This window comes from Colletes latitarsis, chromosome 10, assembly GCF_051014445.1.
Source record: "Colletes latitarsis isolate SP2378_abdomen chromosome 10, iyColLati1, whole genome shotgun sequence".
Lineage (NCBI taxonomy): Eukaryota > Metazoa > Arthropoda > Insecta > Hymenoptera > Colletidae > Colletes > Colletes latitarsis.
Window position 1 is genome coordinate 12,513,762 of NC_135143.1, and position 23,966 is coordinate 12,537,727.

The 23,966-nt window shown below is 41.4% G+C and overlaps 1 protein-coding gene across 1 annotated transcript in view; it reads right to left on the reverse strand.

The window, feature by feature from the left end:
• The window catches only part of Ache-2 (acetylcholinesterase 2), a 147,859-nt gene extending 124,282 nt beyond the window's left edge, over positions 1–23,577 (reverse strand). Inside the window, exon 1 of the mRNA XM_076776229.1 lies at positions 21,925–23,577. Coding sequence (XP_076632344.1) covers positions 21,925–23,056 — 1,132 coding nt within the window. The 5' untranslated portion in view covers positions 23,057–23,577. The remainder of the gene's footprint in view (positions 1–21,924) is intronic.
• Positions 23,578–23,966: the final 389 nt, after the last annotated feature.

The following is a 23,966-nucleotide window of genomic DNA, read 5'->3' on the forward strand; positions in this document are numbered from 1 at the left end:
AATTTTTTGCGTTATATAATAAAAGTTATTTCTTTATAAATAGCTCGTCAATTTATTCGCACCTTTACTAAAAATAATTCCTATAATTTTTCTGTAGTACATTTTGCGCTTTCGAAATGCCCCGCGATGCTAAATGCTTTTTACGAATACCAATTAAAGGTTAATCGCTGTCCATTTTACGAGTATAAATATAAACTAGATACTCGGTGAGAAAAAAAAAAGGACTAAAGAACATAATGTGCAGAAAAGCTGGAGCAGTTTAGAGCGTCGTTATAAAAACCTAACCTCGTTGTCCGTAAATGCGGTTGAATTTCTTCGTTCGGACTTTGTGGGAACGTGCACACGTTGCGTCAATTAATCTACCTCCCGAAGAACCACCATTTTCAGGGACTAACAAATGACGTTTGGCGGGAACAACAATGTATCTGTAAACTCGACGCTCGCCTCTAGTAAGAGAACATTGAGTGCTGGATATTGATTAAACTTTCCGCAAACTGCGCTGTATTTTGTCACAGCCATCCACTATCGCGTGTACGTGCCAGAAAGAATTATTTTTCGAGCGTTTAAAAACTCTCTCGTTTCTTAATTTAAAGATTATATTTGTATAAATAAAATCTACGCGGGCCGTACTGTACGGTGGAACGAAAAAGTAGAATCGCGTGTGCGACTATGAGAGGCAAAACAAACTGAATTTCGCGATACATAACGGGCAGGCTGTTAGCGAGGAAATAGAGCGCAAGTGTCCCTTAAATCAAATCGTAAAATTGACTCGTTGTACAAATGATAGAAACAAGACTCATGCATATTCATGATGAACGCGAGGCTGTCTGACGCGCATATGCAACGTGTGCGATAATCGTGTAATCCTAAATCACGTAATGGTTGCGCCGCATACAATCAACATACGATTGCGCGAAACACTCTAACTGGGGTGCGAACATTCGTGTCGAAAGGCCAACGACGGAAGAAAAATTCCACGATTCGGTAGATAATGAGTCCCGTTTAAAAATAATGTCGATTTAATGCTATTTTTATTATTTTCAAGTTCCATCGCTAGTTTTGAGCGATTAAAATTGGGATAAAAAAGAGTGTCGTGGTCGAAGAAATTCGAGCTTCTATCGCTCTTCTTATACAGGATGTTCGACCACCCCTGGGAAAAATTTTAATGGGGGACTCTAGAGGCCAAAATAAGACGAAAATCAAGAATACCAATTTGTTAATGGAAGCTTCGTTAAAAAATTATTGACAATTAAATTCAAAAATTTCAAATCGTTCTGGAAAAATTATTTTCGATTGCGGGGGTCAATTACAATAATTTTTGGTGAATAGACATACCCCCGAAATCTTGCGTATTTTCGAGAAAAAAATTCAGTAGGGGCAAAATTTTAAACGTTAATAACTTTTTAACGAAGCCTTCATCAACAAATTGGTATTCTTGATTTTCGTCTTATTTTGGCCTCTAGAATCCCCCATTAAAATTTTTCCCAGGGGTGGCCGAACACACTGTTTGTGTCATTTTGTTTCTAGAAACTGAATTACGAAGTTTATATTTGTCGAATAATCTTTAGATCGTAAGAATTGGAATATCGAAAATTGAAGATTGATAAATTATCTTTGTTCCTTATTGTTAGTCGATATAAAAAGGTTCAAGCCTCTGTGGTTCTTATTACATCCGCCATTGTGTTTCTAGAAACTAAATTATAAAGTTTCTTATTTATGTACAGTATTTGTCAAATAATATTTTGATCGAAAGTGTTGGAATATCAAAAATTGAAGATTGACAAATCATCTTCATTCCTTAGTCAATATAAAAAGATTCAAGTTTCTGTAGCTTCTTTTAAATCCGCCATTGCGTTTCCAGAAACTGAATTATAAAGTTTGTTATTTACATTTGTCGAATAATCTTTAAATCGAAAGGGTTGAAATCCAAGCTTCTGTGGCTTCTTTTAAATCCGCCATTACGTTTCCAGAAACTGAATTATAAAGTTTGTTATTTACATTTGTCGAAAAATGTTTGAATCGAAAGGGTTGAAATCTTCAAATAATCTATCAAATAATCTTCTTAGTCAATATAAAAGGATTCAAACTTCTACGGCTTCTTTTAAATCCGTAATTGCGTTTCCAGGAACTGAATTATAAAGTTTCTTATTTATACGCAGTATTTGTCAAACAATCTCCGTGTCGAAAGGAATATTGAAAATTGAAGTCGGAATCGTATAAATTCCGGGAAAGCGTGCGATTCGGAATATCCATCGGCGCGGAAGAAGAGATGGAAAAACGTGCAGCATGGCCGTCGTTGGAAAATGCTAGGCATCCGGCACGTTGCATATTTGTAGGCAGAGTTATACGCAGCTGCTTGCAGATATATGAGCCAATGTATACTAACGAGGTAATCCCTGGCCACCTGACGTTCCGGGCCACGACTATCGTCATACGTTCTGCTACGTGTGCATCGGTGTCCTGATGCAGCAAAACGGACCGCAAGAATGATGCATCGGTGGTTCTGTTGGAATTCTGCCAGTGATTGGCACGCCCTCTATTACGGCTCCACTCCTCTTGCATTACCACGCGAAAAGTTTTGCGCACTGTCGGTCGGTTAACTAACGTCGGTGTCGATCCCATGCACGTGCGTCGCATTCTAATCGCATCAAACCGGAAGCGTCGCGTCTAAATCTACGACAACCGCGCGCCATTGACAAATAAACCACCGCGAGCGTCGCGAATGGAAACGAGTACGGAATATGCACAAGATTGCTTCAACGTTTTTGATATCCATCCGGTCTGGGTCACGTTTGTTTAAAAAATTTCCAACCCTCGATTCTAAACGTCTTATTTTATTTCTCATTCTTTAACCCTTAACCATTAGTTCATTGTTTCTTAAATGCTTTAAAGTTGATTTCCATTTACCAATTTGATAACGATAAGTATGTGGCGTCGCCTCCCATGCTCGCCACCAGAGGGATCGCGCTCTCACAAGCGCTCAACCGATTTCCCAATATCCCAGTCATCTAAGGCTGGGCCTGCTAGAAAGCCTTACTGACGAGTCCCCACTAGCAGACCCAGACGAAACACGCCCACTCCTTTCCTTTTCTGTTCTCCTACGATTCTCACGAGTTCCTACTCGCAGCAAAGCAGCGCCACAAGTAAAATAATTCAGTTGAGATTGACGATCCATTAAACCAATAGAAGATTTCAATCCGTGTAACAGATACAAACATAAACGTTGGTCTTGTTATTTATCTATTACTCGAACGAAATTATGCCCAAACTTCCCGATTAAACGACCCCGTTCACTTTGAATGCCTCGTTTGTTTTCGACTCTGTTCCCGAGGGGTGGATATCGTAAACCTTTTTTAGGGTCACGTTTCGCGAGATTTTAATATCATCCATGAATTTGTTGGACGAGAAGTTGCATCTTAATTAACCTAGTTGCATAACCCGTTTAAAAATACATATAACCAAATAACGTTCCAAGAGAAAAATTGAAAAACTAGATGCTCCACGAGGGATGAAAAAAATTGTTTTTTATGGCAAACAATGGGAACAGCAGGGATGTTTTTATAGAAACCCGTGTTTTACACGACGAGCTATAGAAAAACATTCTCCGTCGTGTTTTGGAATATTCGCGAAACGCGTATCGCGTTGTTCGAACCGATCCGGACGGGTTTCGATCTGTAAATCCAGCAACGTTTCGTTGCACGTGTTTTCAGCCTAATCTGGTGTTCGTGCATCTTTACGTCGTATTAGCAGTATTTCGTATTAATAGTAATAATTCTGGCTCGTGAAATTGCTAAAATTTATTTACTAACAATGGGGTGTAAACAAACATCCCAGCGTATATTATTATAAAATTATGGAAAACGTTTTCTGCACACGGTCCTGTAACCCGTGCCCTGGGGTCGGTTAATATGGCGTATGGAGCACTTGAAGCGAGTCGGGTAAACGAAAATGGAGCTAGAACCGTGAGAAAATGGGATTCCCTGTTCTAACCGCGTCCGACAACAGGATAAACCTGGAACTTGTACAGAGCGTTACTAAATTATTCGTCAAGAGTACCATGAGTGGATGTTGCGCCATTGGGTTTCCCGGAACTTGATGCATGAAAGCTACAAAATTTACCTTCGTCGAGTTTTTTAGGGACAAATATATGTTTTTCCCGGAACTACTCGAAACAAGTGGAAATAGCGACGAAATTCGAAATAATTTTCCTAAATTTGTGTTTTAAAATTGCAGGGTCGTCCGTGATCCGACATACTTAATCTCGGTAACGTGGAAATTGTAACTCGAGAATCTCGAGGAAATTCAAAACATGAGGAGGAGTAATGCCGAGCAAATAAGAAGCCGTAGTCGTAGAATTTCTGCTCTTTAATGGGCAGTCGTGCAGCCGGGGAATCGAGTTTCTCGAAAATCCAAGATTTCAGAGGCGAGCGCGAGGATTTCGCGCGAAATCGAAGAAGTCGATAGCGCGACGATGGCCCGCGGAAAATGTTCCATGAATTTCAAATGCGTATATCCCTCTAAGCGTTCAAAATCAAAATATGATTAACACGTTGGCTAATGTTTCGCTTAAAATTTGCTTGGGATCGATTATTATTTTAAAAGGCTGAATATAAGTAACTCTAACAATGTTCGAAATGAATAACAAAGAAATCGTTTAAAGCGCCAGGAAAATAAATTTCTAGAAAATCGAATTTTACTTCTAAAAAGGCGAATACGAGTCTGTGAAAGGTTGAATTTGATGCACGGTATGTGTAGTTTTAAGTATTCGTCGTTCGAGTACGTTGTGAGATATATTTTGCCCGCCCCTGGTCGGCCCGACTGGAATGGAGAGGAAACTCGTGCGCGTGGCTCGTTTCCCGGGGAAAAGAATAGCCGTAAATTCACAATTAAACTTAAGCGTCCTCGTAAATTGTCACGTAACGTAACCAGGGGTATTCGTGATGTTCTGGAATCGCGTGCCGGTGCCTTTGTATACGAAAAAATCCCTAGGCACGAAACAAGTGGAAATCGGAGCGCAAATTACGCGGAACCGCGTCGCGCGGATTTCTTCCGTGAAATTCGCACAACAGAACTACGTTCAGAAAAAATGTTAAACAACTAATTTATATCACGAAGAAAATTTGTAATATTTCTAAAACATTTCTTTTTTATTTAAAACATCGAAATATTTATTTTTTATTAAATTCTGCTTAAAAGAAATTTGAACTTTTTCGTTGCACTGTTGTTTATTTGTGCATCAAGAGACACGTTTAAGTAACGAGGAATTCTTCTAATATGGGTAGACAAATTTTTTAAGAAAAACAATAGCAGACAAATTAATGAAACTGTTTATGGAATATTCCCTGAAGAGCAGTTACCACGGAAGTAAACTAATAGCTTTTGATTATGAATGGAGCAAAGGAACGCGACCACGGGCCCGTGGAAAATCTGTTTACTTATTTTCTAATTTCCCCGGAACTTTCCCCTGCAATTTCCAGTACCAAACGGTCCGTTCTATGGCCGAGTTATCCCCCGGGCTTTTCCCACGCGTTTTCCAGAACAATGGCGTTTAATTCAACGAAGGTCAGTGGGAATGGAAAAGGGGAGACACATCGCACGGAACGGAGGAGAATCGTAGCAGCTGGCCCGTTGTCGATGTCAGATTATAGGATTCGAACTCGGACGAATCGAGGAACTGGGCGCGAAACGGACATTGATAGAAGATTACGTTCGCGATGAGCGAACAACCGAATTTATTATTACTATTTTACTGGATCGTTTCGTTCCAGACCACCCTGTACATCTTCTGGAAAGATTTCTCCGCGTTGTAAACATTTGCGTTAAGGTTTGGTCGAGTTACGAATAAGAATCGTACCTAACAATTTCGAAGGAAGTCAAAAATTCCATCTCGAGTACGAATATTTAATTATCCTCGCACATATTATAGTTTGCATAGAATACTCCGAACGACAAGTCATTTTACATACAAAAACGTGTCAAAAATGTAGAATAACATTTTCAGTACGATGTTCCATTTCCGCGGTAATCGAATTTGAAAATTATTCGACCGCGCTCGGCTGGCGCGCCCGACCATTATCAATTATTTCTACTGATTTTTTATTTGCGAAACATATTCCAATGCACGCGTACGCGATAAATTTTGAAAATTGATTTTCTCGAAAGTAAGGCATCCCACAAAATAATTTCAGTCGTAATATTCAGCTTAAGACTCCAATTTATACCATTTTTAACAATTGTCTGACCATATCTCGATATCTCTACTTAGACCGATATTCAAGCGTATAAGTTTTTCTAATTTATCTCGAAAACGAAGCATCGTATGAAAAAACTTTATCCCACCTTTTCGACTCGTTTTTGCGCGCAGAATCGAGTAGGTAAACGAAAACCATGATCACACTTTACGCAAAGATGAAACAGTGCGTTAAACATCGTGCTCACGAGTTCGATCGACTTAAGTGCTCGGTGACGATGGAACGCCAAAGACTCCGTCAAAGCGGGAATTGTTTGTTCGGCAAACTCGCGGGAAAACACGTCGCGTCGCCGTCTCGAAAAGCTCCGAAGCCCGCGCGAAAGAAAATAATTAACGACGCCGCCCTTTCAGTGGAATTCCTCGCGACGCTTTTAATTATCCGATGCGTCGCTCGTAAGCCGAAACGCCGCGCGCAGTCTTTTCCGCGAATTACGAGACTCGTTGCTCGTTTCTAAACCGAATTCGACGTCCAAAATTTCGAAATTCTGCGAATTTTCCACGACCTCGCAATTAAATAACGCTCGTCGTCGTTCGTGTCAACCCCTTACGCGCGGCCATTTTGGAACGCGATGGACAATTTTGAACCAATTATACTGGTCGAGAGACTTCAAACGATACTTGGTATTTTCACGATTACGTCATAACCAAAAACATTTTTTTCCCCCCAAAACGAATTAGTCCCTCGAAAGGGCGAAACGATATTTTTTTTTAGAAAATGTCGCCTCGAACGGGGATCCTACGCGTGTCGGAGGATGGCAAAGCCAACGTAGCTGTGTATTCCCGTGGAAAATTTCTTGCAAACCGCTTAATTACCTACTGCATCATTCATAAGTCGAAGTGCACTTTAGTCTCGCCAACTGTTATTTGTACAATTACGCCGTGTTGTTTAATCACATTATACGAGACACTCGTAGGAAATGTTAAAGAGCAATTCAGAGCATCCAACCAGACATTAAGTCCGAACGACAGTTTGCACTTAGCCGACCGAGAATTTCGCGATGTGGAAATTTTTCAAGTTAGAAAACATCGTGACTTCGGCTGTACTTTATCGCGCACGTATCGCGAAATTTTCTGTAATATTCATAAATTATATTTAACCTAACCTAATTGCTCCGGCAGTTTGCTGGTTAATATATTACACGGCCCCCGTTCTCAAAGATCGCGAATGATACGACGCCTTTGAAAGCGGCTTTAGGTCGAGGCTTAACGAGAGAGAAAGAGACTGAGAAAGGGTCCAAGGGGGGAAAAAGAAAGATAGAGAAAGGGAAGAGATTAATTAACGAAGTGCACTTTTTCACGGAATTCCTTATGACCCAGTTTAATTATCCGATGCACCAGCCAGTAAAGGGAAATTAGTGTCTGGACCGCCTCGGGTCACCCGCGGAAAGCGCATTTCCACGTTTATTAACGTACGCGCGTGCGGCTCGACTAATTATTCCAAATAATTTTAATTAAAATAGCATCGAGAACCCTACGGAAACGGATCTGTTTAGAAACTGGCTTCAACAACTTCTACCGCGTTGCTAAACCGCACGATACTTTTCTACGACTGAAAATTACCAGGGTCTACAATGTTTTAAAATACATTCGAGACCAAAGGAATCGATGAAACTGATATAACAATGCATTTATTCTACTCGAAACGTACCGTATTTATTTTTCTACAGAATCGTCATTTTGGTACCAACGGATTGTTTTGTTCCATTTATAGGGAAACATTGTGGTTAACTTTCGACCCAATTGAGCTTCGATATTCGATGGAAAATATTGACTTTTTAATACATTCTTTGACTCTGGGACTAATCGAAAGCCCAAAATGGAATTTCTCTAAAATAAAATGTAATTAGTCTTTTATATTTTTGCAACTCCAGTAACTTTTCGAGTGACAATATTAACGCACTTCGAGCGACGATAGCGTCGAATTAAGAATCGAGAATTTTTCCGCGACCGGCTGAAACATTTATCGCGGCCATGGAAGGTCAGACAGTGGGAAGTCGGATAAAAGAATCTGAATAATGGAGAGTCTGGACGACCGGGGCGGCAAGGGTTCATAGAGACCCTCCCGCAACGTGACCTTAACCCTTTGATGAAACATATTTCGAGTGGCTGGCTTCGCGGTACAGAGCACCTTTTCAGTTGTTTGTGCCTTAAAGCGGAACGACCGAATCGCGAGTGTTCGATACGCGATAAGACACGGAATCGCGCCTCCGATTACGCGATTAGGGGGCTAATAGTCTGCTATTGAGTCGCTCGATGTCTCGTAGAAATCGATTTCGTTCCGTTACCTCGCTGAGAACATCCAAGACGAGACTTCACGGTACAATAAATTGCAAATTTAACAAACTGCACTGAGATTTTTCAACCCTTTTCGATGGTCTGACAAAAAAATGTTTCCTATTGAATTTAATCAGGATCTAACCGACAAGAAATTACAGTTGCTTAAATAGTACTAGGTATTTTTAACTCCATAGTATCGTAAGCGAGACGAATTCAACGACCTACCACACGATGACTTTCAGATGACATTGAAGGAAAAATTGCCACAATATTTGAAATAATTCATTGATAGATAACACCAAGGCCTCGCATTTGGGCGTAAACGAATAACCGTAAACGTTACGAATGCTTTTTTTAATTTTATTCAATTTCTGCCGTCCGCGTATTTTTGATTAAACAATGAAAGTCGCGGCGGTACGAAACAATTTACGGCGCCAGAAGTGTAAAGTTCACAGTCGTTAGTCGTGCGATCAGCGCACGCTAGGACGGTATTACGTTGGGTAGCGCGGCGATCGAGATTTTTATTAAGATCCAGCGCTCATTAACGTGGGAACAAGGACATCGGTCACGCGACCGCCGACGAAATTAAAACGATTAGACGTCCGTCGGTTTTTCGTGTCGTCGATCGTCGACGGGAACGCCGGGGATTCGTCGGAAACGTCGTTTGCACTGCGAGAGCCCCGACGTCGTTACGCTAACCTCGTTAGAATCGTGGAAAGGGTTAAAGCGAGTAGCGCGGCTTTTGTCGAGCGGCATGCAATCGCGCGAGACAAAATTACTAGCCGGATATTCCGGAAATTGCGTAAGAAGACGACCCAGACGGAGGAAGACATCCGAGATTAATGAAATTTCGCGCACCGCGATTCGACAGCCCAATTTCAACAATTTCAGGCTAGATTTTAAAAGCTTTCTAGGTTTCTAGGTTTCGTCAAACCCTTGTGCAACCTTTTTATTTTCGTTCGGTACTACCACTGTCTGAGACAAGATTCCTAATCGTGGGAGAGCTTCGTCAACACGTTGACTGTCCAAAACCGCAAAATTGTTTACGAGACTAAAATTTCCAACAATTGTAAAGTACATAACTTCAAACTTGTCGTAGTATTTACTTTTGTAACTACAACAAAATTTATTTTCTTTAACGTTTCAACTCGAGAATTAACTGTTTTAGTTCCACTGTTAAAACTTCTGTTAACCATATATGGATAACGTGGCAGTCAAAGTGTTAATAGGACCTCAAATCGAAATTGATTTCCCCAAATTACTGGTCCATAGAAGAAGGATAGCTTCATTTTGGTCCTCCTCCCCCGAACAGACTTTAAGTAGATTTAAACGAGCACGATACAGTAGGGCACAAGAGGAAACCATCGACTTAATTATATTAAAGTAGAGTCCCTTTTCGAAGAATAATGTTTCGTTAATTTCATTCCTGCTCGAGTAAACAGAAATTCCGCGAGACGCTCGATTAATTTGCGAAGGCGCGATTAAATAATCCGTAATTAAGAGGTCGTCTTAAATTAAAGGGGAATGTTCGCGAGAGGGCGATAAATTTTTGCCACGGAAAATCGGACTGTTCGCCCGCCTCCATTGTTTGGGATACTGTTCAAACACGGTCTAATTATAGTATTACAGAGATTCGAGACGGTTGTCAAGCACTGTGATTAAAAATATTTAACGCAAACCGCGATGTTTTCTTCGATATTCTCTTACGAACACGCTAGTTGCAACAAATGAGAATCATAATCGATTGCATTCATCGCTACTATACAGGGTGCTCGGCCATTCCAGGGAAAAATTTTAATGGGAGATCCTAGAGGCCAAAATATGACGAAAATTAAGAATACCAATTTGTTGATGGAGGCCTCGTTAAGAAATTATTAACGCTTAAATTTCCACCCATATTGAATTTTTTTCCGGAAAGTGGGTAGGATTTCGGGGGTATATTAATTCACCAAAAATGATTGTAATTGACTCCCACAACCGAAACTATTTTTTCCAGAATGATTTGAAACTTTTCATTTTCGCCAAGAAATTTAGGCACCTACCCCCTGTCGATTTTTCTTAAAAATTAGTTTTTCATTTTTGATAATTTTATTTGACGCCCTATAGAAAAGTTGTCTAATACTTTTTTGTAGGTACCCATGAGCACTACTTCAGAAAAAAGTTTCATTGAAATATATTCACAATTGTAGGAATTATGGCTATTTGAAAATTGGACCATTTTTATGGGGTTTTTCTCATTTTGCGAGGTCAAGGACCAACTTTTCGAATATTTTTGCGATTTCTACATATTCTCCACCAAAATACGCGTAGTTTGCTTTTTTAAACATTAAAATCGTCCAATCCGTTCAGAAGTTATGACGTTTTAAAGATTCGCATGAAAATTCGGGCAGTCATTTCTGGCCAGAAATTATATTTTCGGTAAGGAATTTTTTTCTTGTAAATACGTAGGATTTCGGGGGTATGTGTAATGACCAAAAATGATTGTAATGGACCTCTGTAACTAACTAAAATTTTTTTAGTATGATTTAAAATTTTTTAATTTCGCCAAAAAATTTGTCCACCTACTGAATTTTTTTCTCAAAAGTGGATAGAATTTTGAGGATATATGTATTCACCAAAAATCATTGTAATTGAGTCCCGCAACCAAAAATAATTTTTTCATGATGATTTGAAATTTTTTAATTTAATTTTTTAATAACTTTTTAACGAAGCTTCTCTAGAATCTCCCATTAAAATTTTCCCCAAGGGTGGCTGAACACCCTGTATAGCAAAATCACGATTCTTTAGTGTTGTTCCAAGTTAGGAACGTATTCCATATTAAGGCAACTGACCCTATCTTGTTCTATTCTTTGGGATAAAAAATTCTGAAACGTGCTTACGGAATTTTTATACAACGTGCCTCGACGAAAAACAGATTGATTGATCGTAATCTGCGATCGAGAAGCGATACACGGGCGAGACGACGTAAAAACCCGAGTAATTTTTCAACGTAAAATCGATTCGACCGTCGACATTTTGTCAAAATGAGAATTTCGGGACGTACCGCGGCTATTGTTTAACGGACGTCGATCGGAGGTGTAGTTTTTCAGCGGCCATAGATATATTTGTCAATCACGTCGAGCCGATAAAATTTCATCGCGCGTGGCGCGCGCAGATCGCGGCAAATAACATTTAAACAATCTCGTTTCAGCCCTGACGTTTCGATATCAGACTCGGATTATTCGAGCTGAATTTTAACGCGCTTCCGTTTCCGGAATGTTTGCCGACCGCGGACAAATTACACGGGCGACGAAATCCCGAAAGAGGAACGACGACGACGAAAACACGAAATCCAGCTAATTCTCGTTGTTGCTACGCTTGTTAAAGTATCGTTTAAAGTTCGATATCCGTAAAAAGATTTCCCCCTTGGTTTCCGTCGGGATTCAATCTCACGGTGTTTTGCACCAAGAAACGAGCGTTCTTATTTACTGTAACGCCGCAAGAAACCTATCTGCGCCACGAATCTGTCGCTCGGAGTGTTTCGTGCCGGAAAAACTAAAATTTACTCCACGACCTTGAAAATCGGTGCTTTCCACGAATATTCATGAAAGCACCGCGAGCTCGTAGCGCGATAACCGGGAAAATTGCTGGTTGAAAAAATCATACAGAATACGTGAAATACTTGTTAAGTGCAATGGATTTTGTGTTTCATCAAGATAATATTAATTTACACGATTTTCTTCTTCCCACCGCGACAATTTATTTTCCATTTTCTTTTGTACGCGAAAGCTTCATTGACGCTTGTTTACGTTAGTCCTTCGCTGACGAACCTTTTGTGCCGCGGAAAATCCAAATAAAGCCCGAAACAATGCTCGTTCGGCTATCGTTCGTCGGATTTATGGGACGAAAATTAACGCGGAAAGTTTTTCAGCATTTTCGACGCGCCGTCTCGTCGGTAAATGAACGGAACGTTGAAAGTTAATGAAAACGATAACGATGACATCGAACGGTTGCATTATGTTCAATGTAGTCGCCTCTAATTACTCCGCGTTACACTTTCCTCGCGTAATTCCGTTTTGGTTAATGCTGCCTGCGCATACGACGATGCATTATTCGGTTAACAGCGGCAGTATGCGAATTTATGCGCGTATTATAATCCTACAGCTTGTTGATGTAATTATCGGCATCGGAGCGTCGTTTGACCTCGTTAACGATGCACCGTTCGTTTCCAAGGAGAAGTCGACCGAATTCTCTTGGCAAATTTTCTTCGTTTCGTCCAACAGTTCGTTGCGTAAATAATTACTCGCGCGGAAAGACACGGTCCTGCCAAGCGCTTCTGGTTTCTCGTTCTCCATCCGGTTCCTTCGAAATCACAAATTTTCACAGGATTCTTACATCATGAACATTTTTCCAATCTCTTCCTTCTTCGATTGAAAAAACTTGCGTGTTTATTTCTATTGAATATTACATTTCTATTTTAATATACAGGTTGTTCGACCATCACTGAGAAAAATTTTAATGGGAGATTCTAGAGGGCAAAATAAGACGAAAATCAAGAATATCAATTTGTTGATCGAGGCTTTGTTAAAAAGTTAGTAACGTTTAAAGTTCCGCCTGTAGAACAGCAATCTGCGTACAGCTGCGTGCGCGTGATAGTGGTTCCTATTCAGCATGAGAAACTCTATTTACTGACGTATCGATAGTCTTACAGTTTTGTGAATGAGAAACACTGTCACGCGCACGCAGTTCGCAGATTGCCGTTCTACAGGCAGAACTTTAAACGTTAATAACTTTTTAACGAAGCCTCGATCAACAAATTAGTATTCTTGATTTTCGTCTTATTTTGGCCCCTAGAATCTCCCATTAAAATTTTTCCCAGGGATGGCCGAACATATCCCCGTTCTTTTGTTTTAACAACTTTCTATTGCGTAGTATTCTAAAAGAAATCGAGCACGCGTTGCGGTGAAATAAAGAAAGTATATTTAAATGCAAGATAATTAATAGATATAATATAAAAGGAACAAACTGAGTAGTTTATTTACAATTTCATGACACAGAGTTCAATTTTTCAACAGACTATACCAGTAACGAATAATATAATTTTTTAAATTTACATCTCAACCAAACAAGAACTAAAACGAAGACATTAGTAATAATTATTTTTACACGTATGGGATGAATTTCAAACAAAGTGAAATTGTTGAAAATGAAATGAATTGCTGCTGGAGTTATTAAGAAAAGGCGTGCACGAGTGTTTAATTGATCCAAGAGCAAAAAAATAATCGCTTCGTTGACTTCAATTACAGTTTCTCATTTATTTCGCGCGACATTTTCCGAACGAATCGCTTTATTTTCTTCCTTGTCTCGCGCCGTGGAGCGGAGCTTTTCTAAAAACAACGAAATTCTCGCTGTTTTGCATATGGAATAGAACGTAAATAAAACCGACAGCGTTCTGAATTTCTGGTTTTCCCAGGAACACTCCAGAACGGAGGCGGAGGGCTTTGGACGTCCCATTTCTTTTCATTTTTTTCCCCCTTTTTATTTACGCCAACTCGAAACACTGAAAAACACCCGCCAAGGTGTCGGATCAAGGATAAGAACTAGCTTTTCACTTTTCTAAATTGTCTGGACCAGCGTTTCTCGAACTTTTCAGTCTCGTATAGTATAGAAATTCGTACTAATCACGCGAAAACACTCGTATCCACTTAACGCATTAAAAATTGTATTCTCGATCAATTCGTATTTAATTACGATATGAAATATTTTTTCGACTGATAGGCAGGAGGAATAATTTTTCTAAAATGAAAGTAGTACAAAAGAAAAATTTGTCTAAGCTTCGAAAACGTCCGATTATCGATTGTCTGTCATCCCGTATGCTCGAGGAAGCAGAAAACTATTTTTTCGACGATGAAAAATAACGAGGCGAACGAAATTATTTTCGAAAGGGTACGAAAACGTCAAGATCAAGGATGAAGACTTGAAAATTTCAGATACGACGATTTCACGATCGTCTGGACGGGATCGGGGTCGAAATATTTTAACGACCTGCCTCGGTGCTTTATTGAAATTCAAGGGGCGCGTCCCGGTGGAAAAGTTAGTTAAGAATGTGGGCGACGGCGAGAGAAATTTTAATCCAGGTCACTGGATTTTCCAAAGTTCCGCGGAACAGACGAACTTCCCCTTTCGAGAGAAACAAAATTGCCCCTCCCGTTGAAAAATCCGTCGGTTTCAAACCCCCCGTTTTTGTCCCTCGATCCTCTCGGAGGCCCTATAATTTCTCGACGAAGAATCAATTAAACGAATCCCAGTTTCCAATTTTACGGCGATTCGATGAACTCTACCAGCTGACGTTAAAATATGCACGCTTTTTCGGGACCGGACCTATTTAATAATCCCTTCCGGCCACGAACCGAGATACCCAACGTCCGGATATCGTTCGTTTAACGCGTACGCGTCAATTAGGCTCCGTCAATTAGATTTTACGGCCCTCCTGACCTTTTTACTACGAGCACTATTATTCGTACGTCGGCCATTTTTCAACGATACAGTTCACAACATAGTAAATTATCCAGCTCTATTTAATTTCATTCAGATACTGTCTTTATATTGTTGCATATTATTTTTCTCTGTAAATAAATAAATACGAACGCGTGTCCCTATCGTTGCACGAGATTGAAAATCGGCGTCAGGAATAGCTATACCAAAGCTGGTCTGTACATAACATAGTAAATACATAGAATGTTATTCAGCTTTATTCAATTTAATTAAATCACAGTCTTTATATTTTAGTATATTATTTTTCTCTGTAAATAAATAAATACGAACGCGTGTCTTTGTCGTTGCACGAGATTGAAAATCGTCGTCAGGAATAACTACACCAAAGCTGGTCTCTACATAACATAGTAAATACATAGAATGTTATCCAGCTTTATTCAATTTAATTAAATCACAGTCTTTATATTTTAGTATATTATTTTTCTCTGTAAATAAATAAATACGAACGCGTGTCTTTGTCGTTGCACGAGATTGAAAATCGTCATCAGGAATAGCTATACCAAAGCTGGTCTGTACATAACATAGTAAATGCATAGAATGTTATTCAGCTTTATTCAATTTAATTAAATCACAGTCTTTATATTTTAGTATATTATTTTTCTCTGTAAATAAATAAATACGAACGCGTGTCTTTGTCGTTGCACGAGATTGAAAATCGGCGTCAGGAATAGCTATACCAAAGCTGGTCTGTACATAACATAGTAAATACATAGAATGTTATTCAGCTTTATTCAATTTAATTAAATCACAGTCTTTATATTTTAGTATATTATTTTTCTCTGTAAATAAATAAATACGAACGCGTGTCTTTGTCGTTGCACGAGATTGGAAATCGTCGCCAGGTATTGCTACAGGGTCTGCGAAATTTCGTCGTGGAAATCGCTCGATTTGGACAACTTTCGAGCGGGGAAAACTGCTGACGACGATATCCTCTTGTTTCGAGCAGTCAACCGGGGTCTTTTCCGATTTTCTTAGGACTCGTATCGCGGAGGGAACGTGTCGTGGAATATAAATTTCGCGCTCATGGCCGGAAGTATCCTGAATTATTGAGAAGCCCCGCGGACGGTTGGACATAAGGGAACGTTTCCACGGCAATCGAATCAATTTACGGGGGAAGAAAAAGATGTCCGGTTCGACATGATTTATGCATGAACCGACGTCGTTTCTTCTCGGTATCGAACGGGTCTAAACAGGCTGATACATTTTCGTGGACGCCGGACAAATTTTTCACGGTGAAATTTTCGTCGATACACTGGGTCGCTGGCTACCGTCGACGATGATTCCGCGCCAGCCACTTCCGACGGTGTCGAATTTACGAGGGCGACCCGTCTCGGTGAATTACAACGCTTAACCGGTTCGCGAAGATATCACCAAGTGATCCAGAAGCACACAATTGCAGGACCATTCAATTGTCAGCCGCAATGCGAATTTACACAGGTGTCAGGACCAAGATGTCATATCGAACAGAACGCTAAATGGCTCGAATTACTGTTGCGACGACGCTTGCATCGCGACGCGTCGATCTAACGTATCTCTAATAACTAATGGCTTTGATGTTTTTAACCCCCGCGTTCCTAGTCCTTTTAAACTAGAAAAAAATCACTAAATCTAATATGTCGATTATCAAAGTAACATACTATTTTCCACTCGTTTCGCGTGGAAAAATTTTCGCGAGAACTTGAACTTTTCGGAGAAGGCTAAGATCGTTTAACCGTTTCGTTCGATCGAAACCGATTGATAAGGACGGTCGAATCTAGGCGCTTCCAGTGCCCACCGATAGATTTCTTCGTTCTTTCGGGTTCCATAAGATCGAGGAAGTTGGGATTCTAGCGATCAGGGCAGTTATCGAGCGATTCACGGCTCACTCGCGTTCCAGCGCATTTATCAGGCTCGGAATATCAGGGTAAATCCCTTGTCTTTGCTAGCAGCTCGTCGACGCTTCTAATCAATTGGTACGTGAGTTGGTTGCGCGTCCGATCTATTTTGCGACGCCGCGAATTTTTCAGCTCTACCGCGATCCCTGGGATCCCGGAAAACTGAAGATACATCGCGAGCATCTTTCAGAGCTTTCCGCGCGGAGAAAAATTTCCACCGTGCAACCGTACTCCGCGAACTTGATTAATCAACTTCTACCGAAACACTTCGGAGACTTGATAGAAATTTATCACTCGTTCCGCGGGAGATGAAGTATCCTAGATTTTCGATTCTCGCCACTGATCCTTCCGTGAAACGATCTAATGGAGAAATATGCTTCCGCTTTACGCCGGCACAGAAATATTTGTTAACCCTCTTGTCTTGTAATATCGAGTATTCGCAATACGAGTTACGATTTCAAATAAAAACACAGTTATGGTTAATTAATTTGAATTATTGCTAAATAATGGACGTTCGATTCCTATCCCGAGAATTCTAAATTTAAATTGAATTTCTAATAGTATGTGAAAAAATAGAATTTTAATTATATTGTAAGAAATTTAAGTTTTGTAACCCTTGCTAGTAACTGTGTTAAAAACAAAATTGAGGCACTAACTCTAGGAATATGCGATTGAATAGTATGTAGAATAATGTATTAGCAAAGGAAAGTATGATCACGAAATGTATTATATACCAGGAATATTAATTATTCACATTTTAATGTATTTTATTCCGTGCAAGTAGTATTGGTCGACGATAAGTCGGACATAGCAGAAATTCGTTGTTTGAGGAAGATGGAGTTAATTGGACGTAATTAAATGTTATTCTGGAGAGATTAGTATAGATCTATGTCACACATTATCACGGGATAATCGTATATTATTAATAATAATTAAAGAAAATCCTTGAATATTTTTACCAATTGTGATCTAAAAATTGACTGGATAGACAAGAATAGCTCCCTGAATCAGTACTGTTTACTCCTTTTTCCAGACAATACGATCGACCATGAGCGAAGATCGTCTATTTTCAGTTTTTATCGATAATATCGTAAGTGTGATACGTCGAAGAGCAAAAACTTCTTTATCTACTTCCGACGGTTCTTCCAATATTTTAAAATCAAATTTTCATTTTCAACCTCGATTTATCCCGATAAAACATCGAATTCTGAATAACCGAACCGTTCGAAGTTTTATTCTTGGCATACGAATATCCATGAAATATTCAAACGGCGTCAATCACACTTTAGGAAACGAAGTGTATTTAACTTACGTCATCGGTTTGATCAATTTTATTTTCCATCGCGTTGGAAAAAGATAGAAAATCCGTCTACATCGACGATCGATGTCTCGAACGGTACGCGTTCGCGTGTTCAAAGCGCCGTTCAAAATCGTCAGGAATTACCATCTAGACCACAAAATCGTAGAAAAAGGTTTTCCCGCGCGACGAGATACTTTTCCCGTGTTTGATTTAGGCTGGAGGCGCCATAAAAACGGCTTAATTACCTGGACTCGTTCGACCGAGAAGCGGCTATTAACGGTTGCTTGCCTTTAGGTTAAAGAACGACGCTCGAGATTTCGTTTTTCCGGCTGATCGACGACACCCGTCGTCGTCGGAATCTTTTTTTGCGACCGACTGACTTACGTAAACAGCCCGACACTGAATCGGCTACGAGTTTCCGATGATTCTTTCCCGTTGTATATCGCGACAGTGGCTACAGACGCTGAAATTTAATTAAAACGGTTGTGACATTCGTTATAAAACGATCGTTTTTTAAACTTCGAGGCGTCGTATCGACGGGAAATTTGACAATTTTCTCCACCAACCAAGTTCTTTTCTTCGAAAGAAATTTCTCGAAAACATTTTAAGACGAGAAAACTGTATTCTCTATATTTTTATTATATTGGAGTATTTGACAAAGCCACGTTTACTCGAGTTCTGGGCGACGTATCGACGCAGAAATTTAGCGATTTTTCGCCAGTGCTCCTTTCCGGTGGATTCCAGGGGCATCTTGGCTCTGTAAACATCCCGGGTGGCCTTTGGTTGGCGAAGAAACTGTCGATTGCGAGGCGAGCGGATCGAACCAGGTCCCCGAGGCATTTAGATCGAGAAAGGTTAATCAGCTAGAGTGGGTTACGCTTTCGAGAAAACCGGGCAAAATAATTTCCGTTCGCGGTAAAACGCAGCTGCGTTACGCGACAGAGCTTTTCATTAACGAGAAAGGCGGTCCACGAGCCAATAATGAATAGGTTTCAAGCGTTGTCTGACAAACAATACACCGGAACCATTGTTTCGAGCCAACGCCGACAGACGTTCATAGGATTGAACCGGGATTGTTACGTAACGGAGGCGGATGAGCGACGTTTACGCGACTTGAAATTGGACCGATAAACTGCCGGCATTCGGGATTTTTTATTTCACCCACGGCTACGCCAAAGTCGATAACGCGATCGTGGCCAACGTCTGAGACAGTGCTTCCTGTCGACCGCCATTGCCAAAGCAAATTCGAAGCGACAGAAAATCCCAAGTACGTACATCGAAAATGATTACGAAAACTGGTTCCAACTGTCTCGTAACCCCTTAAAGAATTAAAACGATGTTGCACAGGTTCTAATTTATATCTATGATGTCTGTAGATTTTTGTGATTTATATATTGTATCGGTTATGAAATGATTTTGCTACAAGTATATCAGTCCTGTCACTTTGTTTTGTATAAAGCTACGCACAATTTATTTATCGTCGTACAAGATACCCGTAGCTACGGACGCTGATTTTACTTTAATTGATAAACGAACTCATGAACGAAACGTAAATAGAAGTTAGATCACGGATAAAATTTGTATTCGTTAATATATTCGTGAATAAAATTTGCTTAACTACGCTCTGTCTGTATCGTTCTTGCGTTAAACTTTCAACGGTGTGCTAACGGTGTGCTAACAGTGTTATACACGGCCAGGTGGTGGTGAATACAGGGTGATTCTAATAACTGGGCCAGGCTATAGTTCTCTTCTAAGTGAGGATAGAGAAAAAAAAAAAATTGCGGGGAAAAGTTTCGTACGGTTTAACGACCCCTATTATCTTATGATAAGACTTTTTTCCCAAGTGCATCGATGCACTTGCGAAGTGCAATTGTACTTTTTGTTAATAAAACTGTTTAATTTTTTAACACGCATCGATTCATTGAGTCGTTCCACGGATAAAAGCTACGGTAAGGTCATCGAAATCATAATACTTTAGTAAATATGTTCTTTAATCAATTTATGTAGAGTTAAAATAAAAAAAGCTAACAAGCATACCGCTTATTTAATTTAATAAATACCCCCGTTCTCGTAATTTTTATTTAAAAAAATTACACGAACGCGTTAACTCGGATTCCCGCGATTCTTTTTATACCGTATCCATAAATATAATTTATTCATTAGCATTAATTCGACCAGAAGCTTCGTTTAAACGAATGTTTGCATCGAAAATCGATGGAAACGACTGAATTGTGAATTAATAAAAATTAATAAAAATACAAAAATGATACTGGGCGTAGAATTTTCATTATTACTGGCGTTCGCCAAAATGTTTGGAAATTATCGTGTTGTATTCGCAGCAATATTGCGCTTCTCGATCCATTGTTTTAAAATACATTTTTTCGAAATAGATGGAAACGTTAATTTGGCCCACGATAACGATGTTTTTACGTTTGCGTGCGATTATAATTAACAAGCGCGCATAGATTGTAGGCGACAATAATCGAATTAGCACGTGCGAATGTAGTTATAAGCGACTGTAAAAGCAATTATATTTGTCCGTGTTTGATAATGATTGAAAGTGTGAATAATACCGTTTGTGTGTATCCATGGCAATGTGAGTGGCGTCAATTACATTAGATCGTGTTTGTAAGTTATTATCGGTGACAATAATTGTGTTTAGGTGTGTTTGTATACGACCATCTCCGCCGGGGGTCTAAATTTGAAAAACGAGCACCGAGGGAGATCCAAATCCGTGTCAAACGAAGATCGATCGTGTGTCACGAACGAAGCTAACCCACAAACAATAATTCGAGGCCTTGCAACAGACTTGACAGTTGCCACAGTGTCAGTCACTCGACACCTAGCCACAATAGGGGAGATAAGACAATTGGACAAGTGGGTACCACACCAATTGATGGATGACGGACAACCGATGGTCCGTGTCGGTCTCGATATTTTCGTCCAGAAAATCTCTACTCGTGCATTTGCATATTTTAACAACTGCAACTTAATTTGGAGCACAGAGACAGTAGTTTATAAAAATTTCATCTACCGTATACTAAAAGTTATATTCTATTCTAAACGTAAAGTAAAATTGATCATTTTCCCTCGATTTTCCAGCTTCGTAAAAATAGGTTAAGAAAGACGATGGAAAAGATAAAGATGCAACAATTGACGTTCAATTAAGTGTAGTCATAAATAGAGTAAGGATTATAATTTTCTATATTTTTGATATTTAGCTTGAGATATGATGTTGTTGGTTTGTAACAACGTATAATAAAGCGATAAAAAAGATAAATTGTTAACCCGATAAGTGGTGTGATAGAATCGAATGTAAAGTATCCGAGCACCGAATAAGACGCTTCTGAAATCTGAAATCTTCGTAAAAATATTTTCTTTTTCATCGCGTTATTTCTATCGAAACGCAAAGGTGCGAAGAGAAACCTTTCCCTCAAAACGTTAAGCTCTCCCGACCGTCGTGCCCGAAAACGAAAAGTTTAATCGCTCGGGTAGACGCTTTCCCGTCGTTAGAACGTTCTCCACCGGGGAATTACATCGCCGATACTTTCCGGAAACTCCGTCGTTAAACGAACACCGTGCACCGAAGTTTGCGGAACCCGCGGAACACAGACTGAAAACTCGCGGATGGCGGGAATCCCGTCGTCCACGAGGACAAGCGTAAACGAGGCGTAAAAATAATCACTCACCCTCGTTCTCGTTGTTCCCTATGAGTATTTCCGTATCCTTGAAGTCGGCCTCCCTGAGCAAATCCAACGGTTCCTTGGGCAGGAAGATCCCGTCGATGGTGGGTGCGGACGGGAAGCCCAGGATGCCGGTGTAGCTGTTCCACTGCTGAACGGAGATGGTCTTTGCGTCCACGGACCTCATGCAGGCCATCACTCTGGCGGGATTCTCCTGCAGCATCGTCGAGTTGCATCCACAATCGTCCACCAACGACTTGGCCACCTTGTTCGCCTTCTCCCCGGTCATGTAACTCCAGGGCGCGTTCAGGGTTCCGCTCTGCAGGATCCCACGACGCACCAAACCGCGAGTAACCGGCGAGATCAGATGAAGGGACACGGAACTTCCACCGGCGGACTCCCCGAAAATGGTAATCAGATCGGGATCCCCGCCAAAAGCGGCGGCGTTGTCGCGCAGCCACCTGAGGGCCAGTGCCTGATCCCACAAACCCATGTTCCCTGGCACCTCCTCGCTGTTGGTGAAGTGTTTGTTCAAATACAGGAACCCGAACGCGCCCACTCTGTACTGCATGGACGCGATGATCACGTTGCTGAACGCTGCCATGATGTCGGAGTCGTAGACGTCCAGGGTGGCGGTGCCGCTCATGAATCCGCCGCCGTAGATCCAGACCAGCAACGGCAGCCCGTTTCTGTCACCGTTGCTCGACGGTTCCGAGCCCTTGTGCCGCAGACGCAGCTTGTGCGGCACCCAGATGTTCAGGTACAGACAGTCCTCGGAGATGTTGGTGTTGGGGTTCCACATCTCCTCGCCGGGGAATCCGGGGAAGTACTCATACCGTTCCTGGTAGCAGCTGTTGGGCAGAACGGTGGCGTTCAGCACGCCGTGCCAGGGCTCGATGGGCAACGGCTTCCTGAACCGCAGCGGACCGATCGGCGGCTTGGCGAACGGGATCCCGTAGAATATGTGGACCTCCCTGTCCACCACCGTGCGCGAGAATCCGCGCACCAGGCCGCTGGTAGTCTCGACCACCAGCGGATCGTTGTGCACGTTGGTGGTTTGCGCGACGACGTCGGCCCTGACGGTGCCTGTGCCCAGCAGGACCAACAGTAGGACAGCCGGTAGCCTGCTGTCCGTCATCGTGAGTCTCTGGGCTCGAGTTCCGGGGCCTCGCAGTGCACACCTGCCCGTCAGAGACTCAACAAGTTAGCGAGTGGGGGTCGCCGAGCCGGCTTTTGCGCGGAATCCTCCTACGTTGGCCTCCGCTCTCTAACCACGCCGTCTACGGAGGCTCTGCGTCTTCGAATTCACCGTGACCTTTCGAGGCACACGCACCAACTCGCACACGCACGCGCGCTCCAATATCACCGTTCCTCGCCGTCTTTTCCCCCTCTTCTTGTTCGTGTTTGTTTTTGTTTTTCTTGTTTTTTTCGTACTTTTTTGCGTTCAAAGGAGAGGACGCCCGCTCCGAACCGTCGTCGTGGCTCGTTTGAGATCGGCTCTGCGGGCTGGCCTGTTCCGTCGGCTCGCGCCGTCGACGATCGTCTCGCGGGACGACGAGACCGAGGTAAGAGATCGCACGCAATTGGACGCAGGGTAGAATTTTCGCGCGGCGGCCGACGAGCCGCGTTGCACGGGGTCGACTGATCGAGGACGTGGAGAGGTGGCTCCAAGTAGAGGTGCGCCGATGGCTCGCGATGCTAGGTGCCGCCGGTGGTGGTGGTGGATGTGCTTGGTGGTGGTGGTGGAGAGAACGGAGAGTGTGTTCGGGGCGCACGCCTAGCGCCCGTATCTACCGATGGCCATTCGATTCTCTTTGTTGCCAGTTTTCGAGCAATTTCGACGGACTCGCGCGCAACGCACTTACAAAAAACTTACGAACTTAAAAGATTATTTATAACTACCGAAAAAATTTACTCGAGGGGGCCAGGCAGTTAGAAAATTATTTGGTAAAATGTCGATATATTAACACGTGACCTGAAAGTTACACGGGCCCATAGAGGGTTAACACTAAACGTTCCGTTCTGTACTTAACTTTAAAACGATCCCC